A 17,069-nucleotide genomic window follows, 5' to 3' on the forward strand; every position below is an offset into this window, starting at 1 on the left:
ATATTCAGATGGTTTACTGATTAAATTCATGCAGTCAATTTCTTTTACAGAAGATTAGCATTTAGTTGGGTAATACTTTCGAAGGAAAGCACATTTTTCTTTGACATTCTATTAATTTCAGGATCTTCGTTCCAATTCAACTTCAAACGTTCAACTTTAATTACAAATTTCCGATCGGACTTATCTTATTTGTCTTCTCAGATTTCCCATCAACCCTCCTTGCATCCTGGCGATATTAAATTTGATTCCTCTAATTAAATAGGCTCACACAGTAACAAATTAATTTGCATCTTCGTCTCTCCGTGAATTAAAGTACCTTATAATTTCTCCTAATATTTCATACCATGTCAAGGCTACGTTTACCAGAATAATGCAAGCTGTTGTAGATATTAGATAACATAGCCGACGCCTTCTGAATATTAAAGGGGAAGATCCCATCTATATTTAGTAACCGCGTCTTTTGACCGTTGAAATGAACCACATGCTATGGAAAATGGAGGCGCATGCTTCGTTACCACGACAACCGATTCGCTTAATCGTACACAAAGCTCCGATCAGCACAAATAAGCCTACCATTAGTCACTTTTTGTTCATAGAACCTTCCTCGCTAATATAATTGAACTCTGATTATAAAAAGTATTTCTGTGAATCTATTACGTGCTTCGTACAAAAGATTTGGAAATTTCATCAGCATCCTAACGAAGTTATATTGATCGAGAGTTTTAGTGATTGTACTACGTCGATGTATTTTAACAATACCAGGAATAAACAAATATCGTGGATCTAAGCTAGTTTTCCTTTCTGTGAGTTTGTGAATCTAATTCGATTAGATTCTTACGTAAATTGATCATGTCAGTCGAAGGTGAATTCTTCCTCTCGATCACAGGATCCATCGAACACGCGGAGTTTTACGATGTTGACAACGCCTACTGCAAATACGGATTTCACTTTGGTCCCGAGTGGAGCGTAGTTGCCGTGAGTTATTCTGCTTACTTACCTGACACGCTGTCGCGTCGACTAGACGCAGTGTTCTATCGATTTCAAAGGCGGAATTTTATCGTCGATCGTTTAGTGACTTGTGCAACCCCGTTTAGGGTATCGAGGAAGGTTTGACGCAGATGTGCAAGTGTAGCAGCGATCCACGAAATCTGGCAGTCTGGAATTTTCCGCTAGAAGTCACGTTCAAGAGTACTAACCCGCATGGATGTGAGTGGATTCAATGATACTCGATTTACGTACTCTTTTAATTTTATTTTTTGGTTTCTGGTCGATATGTTGATTGTTGCTGAATTCTTCTCCTTAAAAAAGTGAAAAAATTATATAAGTATTATATATTGTCTTCTTATAATATGTAAAGAATAGAAAATATAGCGAATAGTAGGATCAAAGGATTTCATAATATTGAACATTCCTAAAATAACTAGGCAATATTATCAAACATGTGAAATATAACCAACTCCCTGTAAAATGCTGTCTTAGGGCCTCAGTTAATAATGTCTGTTTATGGCTTGGACATCTTCGGCCACGACGTCATCAGAGGATATGGAGTGTGTCATTTGCCGCTAAAAACAGGTCAACACGAGAAAAGGTATTATATCAGATTATGAACAGAAAATTCTTTAATATTTCACAATGCGATGAAACGTCGTGTAATTACGATCTTGTCTATCACCATACTACGATACACCAAATTAGGATATCTCGAACCAAAAGATAAATGAAGATCGCAAGGGGAAAACCCTACATAGATAAATAGATCTGTATTTAATCTTGTTATTTCTGACGTTACTCGATGGTTAAAAATGGTGATTTTATTAGGATCTCTTCCTATGATTGGAATTTTATTGTAAAATCAACTAATACGACGATCAATATTTTTTGAACTTTAGTGCATATTTTTCAGATTTACCTAAGTTTTGTTGCATTATGTAAATATAATGCCCCCTGTTAGATTAATCTAAGTTATTGCAAAAATTGTGCTGCATTTAAATTACTTTCTAACGCTCTTCGACAGTTCCAGATGTGGGACGTACTTATTTTCGCACGATTTTAAAAATATAAAGTTTACAGCCCGATTGCAAGTCATTTTGTTACATTATACAGTCGCAGTACAGAATTACACTCCTAAAAAACACAAAAGTCAATTTCTCATCGCAGTTTACGCATAACAAATGAAACATTTCGTACCTTAAAATCCAGTCTCCCTTTCCCCACATTCTAAAAAGACGATAAAACATCACAGTGATTCATAGTCTAATTTCCCGCCTGACCGAATCCCTCAAATTCCCCGAATTATTTGCCACGCTGTGAATAATTACTCCGAGAATTCATTAGCCCGTAACGTAGTAGCGATTACGAGCAATTTGCTCAACATCAAACGTGATTTAATTAATCACACGCAATCGTTTGTTAACGACGTTTGTTGTAACGTCTGTGAAATTATGCAGAATATCCGTGTACGTGCCGGAGTCCTCCTCGACGTTGCAACGATTTGCGGCCTGGTTAACCGGAAGAAGGCCAGAACTAATTGATCCGGCGATATTGGCTTCTGGTGACGGAAGGGAACGTAAGGCAATATTTTGAAGCATATCACATCGCTCGATGACGATTTTTCCTGACGTTAAATTAGTCGAGCTCAGCCGAGACTTCGTGTATTAAGGACAGTCGTTACGTCGATAGTGTCAACTTACGTCATTCTCGTACCGGTCGATAGAAAGGAATTAAGAATCTCACGAATCCTCCGATGCCAGTTAATCGATACGTTTAATTTTACTAATATCAGTTTGCTATCGCGACGTAGCTGACCTCTTGTTCTTTTCCGGTTACTCTCGCAAACTGCCGACAATAGCTACTTTTTTCAGTTTTCTATCGATGAAAATGCTTGTTGCTTCCTGTGCTTTTAAATATGTAGACGGTAGAGGCAAGTTTGCGGTACGAAACTTTTGTCGGTGATCGCAGGAATTTTGGAAATATTCGAAATTATTTAAATATTCCAAGTTGTAGCATTTTCGGCGAATTTAAGAATATTACCTTTCCACGATCTCTGGTTCGAGATACGTACGTGTATCTTGGTAAAAGCTTCGTTACCGTGTTAGCCAATTATTTTTAATTATACCTTGCTTTCTATTTCTAAACTTTTTCTATGCTTTATTTCACTTTCGAGAACTCTACGTTCAACTCTGAGAATTATATCACTCGTTACGTCAATCGTATGACGCGCATTCATAGTAACTGGAAAGGTGCCATTTTCACTATTAGAGATTTACAGTTTTCTCTTTTTTTTTTTCTTTTTTCAAAAATATCTCCGATAGAAATATGAATCTACCTTCTAACTGCATCGAGACACGCGCTCATGGATGCAGGCACGATTGCGTACAATTTCCAGTTGCAGAGGCATTTTATGATTTTCGCGTCTCTTAAGAATGACCTGGAATAAAGTGGTTCAAATTAAACAGTCGCCACGAGAATCCCGCGACTCTGAGACGCCATAAACTGTGCTGGAAAGCTACGTGCACCTGATGTTTCGCAAGCCGACGCATCATGGGCGACCCCGAGTAATAACTTTCTTTATAATTGCAGTCACGCGCATGAGAGTGGAGGGTATTGTTACCGTAACATTCAACGTGGTGCTGAAAGATTTCTTCAAGTTGGGCTACAACAATGGCGAGCAACGTAACAAGTAATGAGATTTGTTGGCCGACGTAAAACGCCCTCGATTACGACACTAATATTTCCTTTTTGCTTCCCGCGTCGGCGGCTCCGTATCTCGTGTCATCTTTCTCCGCACTATGTTTCTTTGACCGTGACGCGAATTTACAAGTTAATATTCGTGGATGTATCTTATTTTCCACACCTGAAAGCGAACGACTAGATTTGTGAAAAATGAAAAGGCAATGTTTAATTGAAATTAGAAATCGAACATGTACTTGTGAGTGTGAGTAATGTTTTGTCGAGGAGGAGCGAGTCTTCGTGTAACGTAAAAGTATCGTATATACTGACCGATGAATTAACCTTTTCATCGATCCCTAACACCAAATGTGGTTGAAAGAATGTTTAACGTTTTATAACATAAATTGTAACTTGTAAATAATATTGGGATATATTTGGTATTTTTTCCATATGTTGGGGGTTTTTCTCGCCTATTTCGCTCTTTTTGAAAAAAGAAAAAATATTTACACTATCAAATAAAACGATATATGAATGTCATCATCATCAACCGAACAAGTAATTCCACTTGTATTGTATTTTTGTTTTACCTTCTTTTTTTTTACAACATTTACCGTTATTGCACAAAGAGAAGAGAACTATGTCGCTTTATCAATTTTTCTTTGACCCTTTGTCGATATCACTATGCTCCCATTGCCAGAGTGTGTGAATCGCTTCAGCAAATCACTTTGTGTTTCTGTTCTCTGCCTGAAATAAAAGATAAACTAGACAGAAACAGCAGTATAGAATTGTCGATGACATTTGTCATGCAATTTTTCAGTGATCTCGGAAACAACGAGATTTCCAGACAACGAAAAGAAATCATTTCGCGCGACGACGCTTCGACTTGTATTTTGTTAATTTATTCACGCTAAAACAAGCGCGATAATTTTAATGGAACTACGGGTACACACCGTAGGAAAATGTCACGAGTAAAATGTAAATTAAGGAGCAACGACTCAAGAAGATCTGATGCCTTTAGATTAAACCGCGCAATTATCGCAAGAAAAATAAACAACACGAAGTATAATCCCAAGTGGGAATAATTTAAATGTGTAAAATTGAACAGGTAGGCATCCCCTCCGCCAATATCGTATTAACGTTTTGTGGATTTTACGAGGACGTCTGTATCAATTATTCCTGACTAATACTCAATTCTTTACACGGCTGTCGTAATGTCAGATAAGATTATGTGATTCTAATAACTGTAGCTTGACCCATTAAGTTTTTGCAAAACAAAAATTGGCACGAAGTGGTTTAGATTTTGGATGAGTAATGGTATAGATTTTATCAAGAAATTCAGAAAATTTCTATGCATATTGGCTGGCGAAATTACACGTACACTTGTCAACTAGTTTTATGAACATATTATGCGTTCGATTGTATGAAACATTTTCAAATTTCATTGGCACTGTAATGATACCTAACTAACATAATTATTTATATCATAAAAGTATTTAAGTAGGCAATCATTCACAATAATCAGTGTAATCGTCTTTAACGCTCACTATACGTTTCTAAGGAAAGTATTCACACAGTATATTAATATTTTATTAATTATAAGTTTTCAGTAAACAAATATCTTACAACATCTGTATATAACTTTATATTGAGCTCAAATTTTGCCAATATCTATATGGCAGTCGCGTCTCATTATAGTACTAACAAAATTTCAAAATCCTCCACATAACGTGCACAATACACACGTAAAAGTTTTCTACGTTAAGCGTACGAATACTTTTACGAGCCATTGTACATTAAACGTAGCTCCTTTCATTTCCTATAGGAATCTTCCAGTTCCCTACTGGATAGCTTTCCTTCTCCAGATTTCTCTACTTTCTAATATTTTTCCATCGTGCATTAATCAGAGTACGTAATTTGCACCAGAGATAACTATTTAATAAAACGCGTCACCTAACGGGTAACTACGTAAATTTCCCTATAATCGGCTGATCGAATGGTGGATCGAGAATCAACATGAACGAATTAATCATACGATCCGAAGGTGCATTGGTAATGCACGCGTTGCTTTTCCCTCTCATTTATTGCTTTCTGGAAGAGCGAGCAAATGTCCACAAGACTGGCCAAGCGTAAATGCGAGCTTCACTCGCAAGCAGGACATCATACACAGGCGTGGCAAGTGAAATGAAAAGAATGACGCATTTTGCAATTTCGGTTTATCCGTTTCGCTGTGGAAATCCATTGAACGCCACGTGCTACGGAATGCCGATCGAAAAGCTGACAAGCAAGGAGTAACATGCAACACGAATTCCCCCAAATAGCTAAAGTTGTAGTAATTTAACGTCGTTCGAGCCAAGGTATTCCCGATGGTCATTTTTCAATAGAATTCCCCGAGAGACTTTTTTGATCCAGTTGCATTTGTCACCCTCGCCAATTCGTAGGGGATGCGACGATTTTCTTGTCACAGTGGATCCGATGAAAATCCTGAAATCCTATTTGTGTTTCGATATATATATGTGTATGTGTGTGTTGAATTATTCATTATAATTTAAAACCAAATAAGCCAATATATACAGAGGATACAACGTATACTACAGAAAAGGAGTTTAATGTGATTGTTTTATTTTGAACTTGAAATTTATTTGCTGAATAACATTTATATCTCTCATCATATATATATATATATTCATAATCCGGGAATGTTAACCCTATATCGGAATGTGAAAATAAGCTTCGGGGTATTTTTAATGGAAAAAATTGAGTTTAGGATCTACATTCGTGGAAGGTTATTCAGTAACATGATTCTTTTTTTTTGTGTAACAACGTGTATATCTTGCGTTCTCTCAACTTTGTCCCACCGCAGGAGACTGCGCTGAATTACCGGCACGCAAAATTTACGATTATAAAACGATGTTCCTGGAAAACTCCAGGCGCAACGGTATACTTAATGTATCATAAATTCAATCGCGCGCGCGTGAAAATCGTTGCAGACATTGTTGTAAAGTTCCAAGTAAAATGAAACTATAAAATACGCATCATTTGGAAAGAGGAATTCTAAGAGACAGGATGCGATAATGTTTCTTGCTTGCTAATTAGGAATTCGCGGAAGATTATAACGAACGAGAAGGTATATCGTTTTACTATTTTGATACGGCGCTGGTTATTCTCGTAAAGCCGAATTAAAATTTCAGAACAAATTTCTGTAAGTTGCCGAGCTTATTAAAATACATCGAATAAAATAAATGCTAGATTATTTTAAAAAGGTAGAGAACCTTGCTATACGTGTACTTGTTAAACTTCGATAATAGAATGAAAATTATGATGTCAATTGTTCGAAAAAATTATGTTATTTGATTTGTCCAGAGCGATATGTATTAACAACGGTTATTAATTCATACAAAAATGAAATATCAACTATGACGGAAACATCAGCATCGGGTAAAGTTGTTCTTGGAATAGTATGTCCGATGTAGATGAGTATAAATGGAAAAATACGGTCGCTCCATTTTTCTTCGTAAACACAACAAGAGGAATTTGGTACAAGAGGAAAATGTCTCAAAAAGACGGATATTTTCTGCTACTGGCGCGCTGATGTACTCGAAATATTGCAAATGAATGGTCGAAACATTCGAAGGGAGTTAAAGATAAATGGAGGGCATAGAAATATGGCTCTTCTCTCCGTTGTAAACAAGGACGTAGATCTTAATTGTTACGTATGTAACATATAATGACATTCGATAAATGATTTCCAAGCGGAAGATACTATATACGTGCAATTATATGTATTCAGTCGTTGAATTAAAGAATTATTGTTACACCGTATGAAGAGAATGACAATGAGATACGGCTACATTTTAAGAGAAAATTTTAATGAATATCACGCGCTACTATCGGATTTTATCCGAAGTAACTCGATATGAATAAAAACAACGTATGACTACTAACCGTATTTAATGTCAAATAATTGTAGCACGTATGACCGACTGACTATATATAATATCATATAATTAAATTCGAATTTAATACGTAATGAGTAATTTAAAACAAAGGACAGATAGCTTCGTGCGTGTATAATTTACCATTTGAAAAATATGACACCTGAGATTTATCTTGAAAAATTATTTTTTCTTCTTTCTCTCTAATTCTATTTATAAATTTCTCCTAATTATTTAAGGGATAGGAATACCCTCAGTTGCAATTTTAACCGATTTAATTTGGATCTCTAGGAAGGATAGGATACAAATAAATACATCTTCTTTCTTGTCAATCTTTTCTTTTTTTTATATTTTTATGCACATGCAATTTCCTTATTGTTTTTGTTCCACTGGAAACAGCTTCTTCTTATTACAACATCGATAATATATATATATATATATATATATATATATATATATATATATATATATATATATAAAAATATATATATATATACACACACATTATTTTCTCTGAAACGATCTTCCCTGATTTTTTGGTCAATTATCAATCCTAAATTAGGTCAATAACTTATACACGATTGTCTACAAAACGATACATTTTGTGTAAATACATATACGAAAAACTTAAGGTATCGGAGTTCTGTTGCCAGTGTCATCCTTCACGAGAAACGACCAAAGATGCATGTAATTATAGTTCTCTAACACACACTAATCTATCGTTAAAGCTAGGGCTAAATTAGAATACTGACGAGTTTCATACGTAATTGCTATACCTTCTGTGCCCACATTTCGCATACACGATGTACACGATTTATCAAGCTCCATTAAAAATATAATTGACATTCGATGTCGTTGACATCGAGATAGTTCTTATTACCTTGATACATGATATCCTTAGATTATACCGAAAAATAATTTTCGCAAATTTTATGTGAATATTTGGCTGATATAAATTTAGCAAACTCTAATATTCCTTATGAACAACATTTTTAAATTATTCTATTCGATCATTAACAATTATTTAAACTCTATAACACACTTTGGATGGAGGAAATTTCAACGATTAAAAATACTAAACAATAAAAATAATATTTAACTAGTATCGGTTAAGTTTTCTTTCGTTACACGTATAATAATATTATATCTCAGCTAGTATTGTACAAACGTTTTATGTAAAATCCTTTTCTGTGGGTTTAGTCCAAGGTAAAACTGTCGTTATTGTAACTAACGTTAACATTAACGAAAATGATAGTCGAAAAAGAAGCGATCCGTAAACGGCGAAGACGAATTTTCTTAAAAAAATATACACGTTGATTCATATGAAACAAACGGTGGGTTTTTATAAAACGCGTTGCCCTGTTTTTCCGTGTAGACTAGATTCGTTGGAAAATACGCGTTGCATCATCACCAATGAAACCTGGAACAAAATTTAACAACGCTCTATGTTCTTACGGGATATTAAAACGTGCAAAAATAGAAATATAAAATGTCAAAACTATGGTACTCGTTATTACACAATATTTAGCGGAGGAAACAAATTCCGCTTAAGTTATGCGTCTTCAGTCGTATGAATATTAATATTAGTAAGTGGCATGTTATTCGTAAAAGAATGAATTTGCATAAACATCCACATACTAATTGCAAATAATGTTACTTATATAACTAATATTTATTATAACATTAATATTTACTTCTGACAACAAATTTACCAGCTTGTCGTACTTACCTGCTATTGTCTGATTTCTGTGTTTATGTCGTTGATGTAGCTAATCTCCTTCACCTTGATGTTCGGGAAGGTATTAAGGAATTCCAAGACCACGCCGTTAGTCCATCCGAAGCCAGACTGCACATCGTACTCCCCTCCGCCGCCACTTTTCCCCGGCGTGAGCGAGTCGTACTGCAATTAAAACGCTAATTACACCCAGTAATCACACGTTCTCGTTTCTCAAAGCGACCAGCCTTCGGTCGGGTAATTAAGTCACCGGGTGATCGACAGAGATCTTCCTTGTTAACTTGCGCCGGGTCTATTTGCTGTCTTAGACTCTTAGTCAATCTTACAAGAACGTCGAGTTTCGAACATGCCTTACCACGAGTTTATCACAGCATTCTAATCGTCGACGATATTAATCAATGTTTCGTGGAGAGGATCACGAATAACAGCTAAGCAAAGTTAACAAACTTCACAGTTCGGCAGACTCGATCTTCGCCTTTAATGAAATTCTAGATAATTAGAGGAGACAGAAACTACCCTTCGATTTGTGGATGGTATTTATACTGGTTGCTGAGTAACTGTTTGATAAATTTGAAACCAGAGAGCAGGATTAAAGTGATATTAATCATTTGAGCGTGGGATGAGTCACGTTTCAAATTTAAATGCGAGGAGGAAAGGGAATTTTAAAAGAATACTTTCAAGTTTCTAATGAACAGATAGATTGAGAATTATCACAAATTAAGCGAATATTGAATGGATTAAAGAATAATAAAAATTAAATAAATTAGCAGCGGTTAATATTAGAATAAGATATTTAAACGAATATAAATGTTTAAATTTTTGTGACACTGCGAAGTATTACAAAACGTGCGAATGTTTCGTCAATTAGCGTTACTCAAGAACGGAGGGTGCTCAAGAATGTTTTAGTTCTTCGGATGTCATTTGCATTTCTTTACGCCAAGTTGTTATAGCTTAAAGGTAAATAAGTGCGTTTAATTCGCGAAAGAGCTGTTCTAGAAAAGGCAGAGTCGGATTAAGATGCAAATCTAATTCTTAAGAATGTACTGGAAGTTTTACGGGAAAGGGAAGATGAATATTCTAAGAATGTGTTAATTACATACTTCTTCTTCTTCTTTTTCATCTTCTAGATAAAACTGCAAACGCATATTAAACATCCTTAGCAAGTAGCATAAATTAACCGGCTTTAATTTCGATTTTCATGTTTTCATACTTTCATATCGGAAAGATTTAAGCTTCTGTCGAAGAAGAGCAATCTTAGATAGTGACTCGCGTAATTCTCGGTAAAAATACCCAATTATTTCTCGATAGATTATCTCTGAAGTTAATAGTTTTATTTCGTTCAAATAGATTAATGTTCATGATCATTCCTGATATTTCTTAAATGTAATTAAGAATTATTGTCGATCGTGGCACGGTTGCAATTATGGTATGGCCTCTTAAATCTTTTTTCGCGATTCGATATAGCTGCGGCAAAGACCATACGAACGTCAACTCGACTCAACGAAAAGCTTTTCAATTTAAAGATGATACTCATAATACTATACGCTCGTTATATATCATCATGCCGTTCGTATAATTCACAGCAATTAGAAAATCTTCAATTTTCAATCGGATGAAATTTCCAAGCTATTGTGTTTTCTAAAGATTTCGAAATCATTAGATTTCAATAAAAAAAAAAGACCTTTCTCTCAGTATGTATATATAACACTACTCTACTTTCATACGACTCTTTCTTCTCTATTTCTATTCCTTTCTGTCAGCTACAATAAGGAATAGCCCGAGGCGCACTCGATCTTTCCAACGAATGTTTTAAATTATCGTTGATTTTCCGTCCTTGACACGTTCGAAAATCTGACTCTTTTACATGTATCTCAATTTCTCTCCTTCACTCGTTATTTCCTTTTGTCCCCACGGTTCGACAATGTCGTTGAACTACTTCACATGGAGAAATCAATATGCGTTCACAGAATTGAATATAGAAAGAGTTCCTCCGTTCTGCTCGATAATAAGTAACGATCTTGGTCGTTAACTGCGATTCAATTTCGCTTTTCTACTTATCAGTAATAACTGCCTATACTTAGCGGTAATGAATGTCAGTTAATTACCTCGAAATTCCCTATTGGAAAGTTTGATTCCGAGATGTATAGAAAAATATATTCTACTTCGAAAACTTTACGCGTAAAGTGGGAAACTGTGGAATAGCGAAATAAACCGAAAGAATCTCAACTGACGTAGACGAAAAGTTTGCGAAATTCCGCGCATTTCAGTCTCCGTGGAAAACAGTCGATTATTCCGAAAAAAAACTAGCCATTCTTTTTTCTCAAATGTGACTGTTTGAATTTTTTGTTTGACCAGTTGGTTTGTTCGTTTCTCTTTTCTAAAGCTTAGAAAAATGAAAATTCTACAAAGTTTGAGTGTTCCTATATTTTTTTCAAAAGCGGTTTATGTTCGGAAAAAATATATATGAAAAATTTCTACAGGTTTGCAAATACACTTTACCTTTTTCGCTAGACGAGAGTAACAATTCGCAATTTTTTTCGAACGTACAATGTTCGAATCAATAAACCGGTTAACCGTTGAAAGAAAACTTTTGAAACACAGCCGCTTAAGCTTGGCACTGTCTTGCCCGACGTGCAAAAAAGAAATGCGTGGCAAAAAACGTATCGATATTTTTCATCGATAAGCTGCCCGTTGCTCCATAAATTTCCCTCTGCGTCACGGTATCATGGCCGAAATGAGGTATGGGACGATCCATGGTTCTCTAGTCTATGATGTTTTCTGCGGTCGGTTCCAGTATCTTTTTCGCGATCGTGTGATATAAAAATGGATGGCAAAAAGAGGGAAGGAGCGAAACGTATAGGGGAGAAAAAACGGACAGAAAGAGACGAGGCTTGAATGGTTCTGACTACGTGAAAATTCATAGCCGCGGGTGAAAAATGATGGACAGTGATTCATTCCGTTTTCGAACGTATACGAGTATCCAGTGTGTTTTCTTTCACAGGGGTAGAAGGGAGGGAGAATACTTGAACGTGAATTTATGCATCTATCTTGCGGATCTGATAGTCCCTTTTCTGATAGACATACGTATGTCAGTCAACAAAACGACGCGAAGCTTCGTTTATGGAAACGAAATTGAACAGATTGTGTCTATTTGTATTTGGTTGGGACAAATGAAACATTGTACCTCCGAAGTTTGAATATGGCATGTTAATATCATTCACTGTTTTACCGTCAATTATTAATCAATATAAATTCAGAATCAAAACAAGATGTAAAATTCAATTGGAAAGGTTGAATATGTTTTCTATTCCATCCAGAATATTGCTTGATGCAGGAATTATTTTAAAGCGAACCGCGAACGAACAGATTGTAGCAGATCCATTCCAAGAATTATTGAAATTAATTTTAAGTTCTATATCGTTATTACAGTAATTACAGCAATGAAAACTTTAGTGACATTAAACGTGTGAGAATCCTCCTTGTGTGGTTTACGGGATGACATTTTTATATATGCTCAAATACAAAAGATTGGACTGTCTTATTTTATGTCTTCGTGTCTTATCGCAGATATTGCGAAAAAGTTCTTTGATTAAATCACTCTTAGCAAGGGCTCTTTCAATATTCTGAGTCATGGTCTGATATGTGTATTACTTTTCTTTTTCTCCTGATTTTAGTTGCAACTAGGATTAACAATTAAGATTTAAAATTCCGAAAGGAAGCCGAGGAAACAACAGTTCTTTCTAAAATTTACAGAGTTCTTACCTAGATAAATAGGAGTGGCGCTAATACAAGAGAATAGACAATATTGTAACAACTTTTTACTTTTTTTCAAGAAGCGCAACGATTTACTTCTGAAGTTTAGAAACTTAAAATATTATCTATTCAGTTTTATTTAGGAATTATGGAGTTACTTATTTCTACGTTGAGCTCCTATATTTTTCCATCATTTTTCAAGAAAATCGTCTATCGATATGTATATTTATCTTACCTTCTCAAACATTTCCTTATATTCTACATAGCCAGCGTAATTAGAGCCAAGCCATCTAAATGCCAATTCGTGGGCGAAGTTCACCGCTTCCTCAACCCCTGTCCAGTAGAGACCCATTACAATAAACGATTGTAGCGGTGGCCACGCGTTCGGAAAATCCCATTGTTCTCCCGTGTAATTTAATGACGTGGGTGTACCTCCTGTAGGGGAAGAAATGAAAACAAGTTTAATCAACACGGTCTTATTAATCTTATTTGCTTTTATACTTAAATGAACGTAATAATTTCAATTTAATAGAGCTTCTATAACTTTATGAGGATAGCTCGCAGAAGCTATTATTTACCTTTAGCAACTAAATAATTTGCTACATCGATATATGAAGGAACAAAATGTCCTGTACTATTTTACCGTTAACAAAGGTATATTAAAATCTTTATAGCGCGATACACATAACTAAAACTGTAACCAGAAATACGTGTTTCATCTAACATAACTATACTAGTAAATAAAAAGGATAACTAGTAAATTAAATAGAATTCAAAACATCGAAAACATCCAGCGAATCTTCAATATCGAAGCTATTAAAGTTACTGGAACTTTAACCACTCGCTGTTTCCAAAGTACTTACACGACTCTGATAAAACTTCTTCACAAGAAAACGCAAACCTTTCACTTTAGAATCGTTCCTGTTTCATGTCGATATGACTCTTCGTTCCCGAGATATAAAGCTCCCGAGTCGTTAAAGCGAGTCAATATTTTGTACATTTCTCTTTTTGTATCTGTCTCGCACCATGTACGGATCTCTCGTTTTCACACGTGTCACTGACCTGTCTCACGTGTGTTACCTGTAGGGTGGTCAGTGACAGGCGCCATGTAAGCATCTTTTTACTACCACCGCAAACCCATGTACGTACGCCCCAAGCAAGGTAATGTAGATTACGCTTCTGCGAATTAGGTTACGATTAGGCATCCAATCCGTTCAGCATCCCTCGTGGCTTAAGTGCAAACGCTTTAAAATTCTGTATCTTGGTATTGAAATATCGATGTGAAACAAAAAGCAATATCAAAGGCATGCTTCTTAGTATTTTGCCGAACGATTTTTGCTAAAAAATTTTCAAGTTCCTTCGTACGTATTTTCACTGGAAATTGGAAACGAGGAACTTCCAAGCTTAAAGCCGAAGCTGTTAAGCTGGATAATGGAAGGTGTGTCGGGATGAACGCGATGTGTAACTAACCAGAAATCGTGGGTTGAATTGTTAATTGTGATAATTTGCAGAGCTTAGAGCGACGTGCATTTCGTGCAGCGAATAATTCATTATGATCATAGTAGAGGAGGGAGAAATGAAATATTCTCGTTTCGAACGAAATCGCAGAAATTAAATTTACACAGTAAATAAGAGAAAGAATTTAAGGAACTATATTCGATGCATGGCATGCAGTGTGCGGTTGACTAAATCGACGTTCAACAATACTGTTCGTGCATTCTACGAATGATAAACGGTTTCCTTTTTATGTAACCAAAGACGCAAAGGCATGCAACATTTATCTCTTATCGCGATTCCATTCGATTTCATTCGTATAGGAAATAACCTTTAACCACGGAATCCTCGAAAAGCATCCTTTGTATTTTCCTTTTCATCGCTTCCCTTTTAAACTTTTAAACCTTTAACCGTGAAATCCCTCAAAAGCATCCTTCGTATTTTTCTCTTCGCCGCTTTCCCCTTACGCTTTTAAGCGGAAGACACCAGGAGATGCGTGCCATTATTGCCAAAGGTTGCCAATATGCCAAAAGGTTGAAACACGAATGAAACTCGTTAAATTTCTTTCCACTTTGAAGTACCCGACGTTTATAAAAGCCTATGCGACTCACTTCGACTGTTTAATTGCGAAAACTTACCCAAGAAAGTGTCGATATTCTGTTTCTTGAGATATTTCACAATGGATAACGCGTAGCGCTCGCGTTGTAAGCGATTGTAACTTCGAGTGTAGAGTGGCGCAAGATTCGACGGATAAAACGCGTGCCTAGGTTTCTCGTTCTTCATGTCGTAGTCTAGCCATGTTCCTTCTTCTTCATTCCATAGAACATTGTCGATAGCCATTTGAAGCTGCGATGCTATTTTATGATAATACTGGGATTTCTAGAAAATTACAAGTTATATGTTAATATAAATCTAATACAAAATTTATATAAATATTTATTGACTTCCACGTTATATATTATTTTCGTCCTTTTGTATCGTGTGTATCATAAAAGAAGCGGATTTAAAAAATGCCATACTACATGTACATCGCATTATACATTTTATATCTATAAAAAGAATGTATTGTGTATTGTTTAAAAAGAATGTATATTAAAAAGAATGTATAATTGTGTGTTGAACAAGATCTACGATGGCTGAAACCTTTAGAAAGCTTATTGTTTCTTATTTCGGTCAGCTCCCATAAATCCAATTATTTCGAGAAATTGGATACAGTTTGTACAAGAAAGATTGGTTGCAATCAGAAAAAGAGTACGAAGCAAAAGAAGATTAAATTTACTTAACCGAGTGCGAACACATTCCCCTTCAATTAGTTTCAGATAACGATATTATAATATTATGTTAATTATATCGACCAACCTCAACCACGAGAAATTTAATATTACATAAGCTTGCATTGAAATTAGCCTTATCTAACGTTTTCCATTAACATTTTTGTCCACGTTCCTTTCACATATTTTTCTTCATTAGCATACCATTTTCATTCTTCGTTTCACTCTCGGGTTTAACGAGATGTGATATACTAGACATGCTGGCGTTAGAATTCTTAATTACATATTTCAAGAACAAACTACCGCGTATGCACATAATGAACAAACAACGTTAGTTTGTAACGAAATCTCCTCTATGTATGTGTATTGCATATAATCCTATTTTATTGGATAATTATGATAATTTCACTCCAGTGAATAGAACATTTCTAGAGCTAATTTTTGTAGATATTTCAACTTCTTTAGGTTCTTTAGATGTATCTTTAGATTATCACATCTATTAGATTATTACATCTCTAGCGATGGTAATTTCTCTAGATTCCTTACATTGGGATAAAATTTCTAAACAATCAGATTATGACAGACGGCTTATCCACTTGTCAAGTAAGTTTCTCTGGATTAGATTTCTCTGGAGCCCTTCGAACTCTACCAATATATTAGAACAACATCGTGCAGGCGAGTTTATCGAGAGAATTTGAACAAAGCTCGGTTTCCCAATAAATGCTCCACGGCTTACCGCATTGTTTCCAAGCAGACTGTGAAATTCGCCGAGGAGCCGGGCGTTTTGTTGCAGAATCGCATTAAGGTCGACAGGTATAATGTACTGCGTAGAGATATTCAGTAAACTGAGCGTTCTGTTATTGTTGTCCGCTATACACCACCTGTTGGAGAAGTCCCAGCCACTTTCGGCGCCTGCTTTTATATTGTTGTAGAAGAAATCCCGAGACTTTTCGGGCAGTAGTTGCGCCAGCTCGTAGTCTTCCCTGATATCAAAAAAAGAAGACAAGTACACGTATTTATGAGTGAAGATAGACAAATCGAAGAATCGAGGGATCGAAGGATCAAGAGGTTAAAGAACGAGGAATCAAAGGATTCCCAGATGGACAGATCGAAAAATTAAAAAATTTCAATGCCGACAACACGAAGAATCGAGAGATACCGAGGTGGGAGGATTGGCGGATTCATGAATTTCCTTGAATTGATAAATAATCGCTA

General features: G+C 35.6%; 2 protein-coding genes across 2 annotated transcripts in view; one reads left to right on the forward strand and one right to left on the reverse strand.

The window, feature by feature from the left end:
- The first annotated feature begins 220 nt into the window (after positions 1-220).
- Positions 221-5,269, forward strand: LOC122575249 (B9 domain-containing protein 1-like). Its single transcript, XM_043743953.1, has 5 exons — positions 221-975; positions 1,095-1,206; positions 1,480-1,588; positions 2,448-2,566; positions 3,580-5,269. Exons 1-5 carry the CDS (start codon positions 850-852, stop codon positions 3,681-3,683), a joined length of 570 nt encoding a protein of 189 aa, XP_043599888.1. The 5' UTR covers positions 221-849; the 3' UTR covers positions 3,684-5,269.
- Positions 5,270-7,922: 2,653 nt separating this feature from the next.
- Positions 7,923-17,069, reverse strand: part of LOC122574586 (trehalase-like) — a 31,976-nt gene continuing 22,829 nt past the window's right edge. Inside the window, exons 6-10 of the mRNA XM_043742307.1 lie at positions 16,591-16,837; positions 15,222-15,462; positions 13,325-13,524; positions 9,331-9,501; positions 7,923-9,021 (exon numbers count right to left, since the gene is read on the reverse strand). Coding sequence (XP_043598242.1) covers positions 9,334-9,501; positions 13,325-13,524; positions 15,222-15,462; positions 16,591-16,837 — 856 coding nt within the window. The 3' untranslated portion in view covers positions 7,923-9,021; positions 9,331-9,333. The remainder of the gene's footprint in view (positions 9,022-9,330; positions 9,502-13,324; positions 13,525-15,221; positions 15,463-16,590; positions 16,838-17,069) is intronic.

Source organism: Bombus pyrosoma, linkage group LG14 (genome assembly GCF_014825855.1).
Source record: "Bombus pyrosoma isolate SC7728 linkage group LG14, ASM1482585v1, whole genome shotgun sequence".
Lineage (NCBI taxonomy): Eukaryota > Metazoa > Arthropoda > Insecta > Hymenoptera > Apidae > Bombus > Bombus pyrosoma.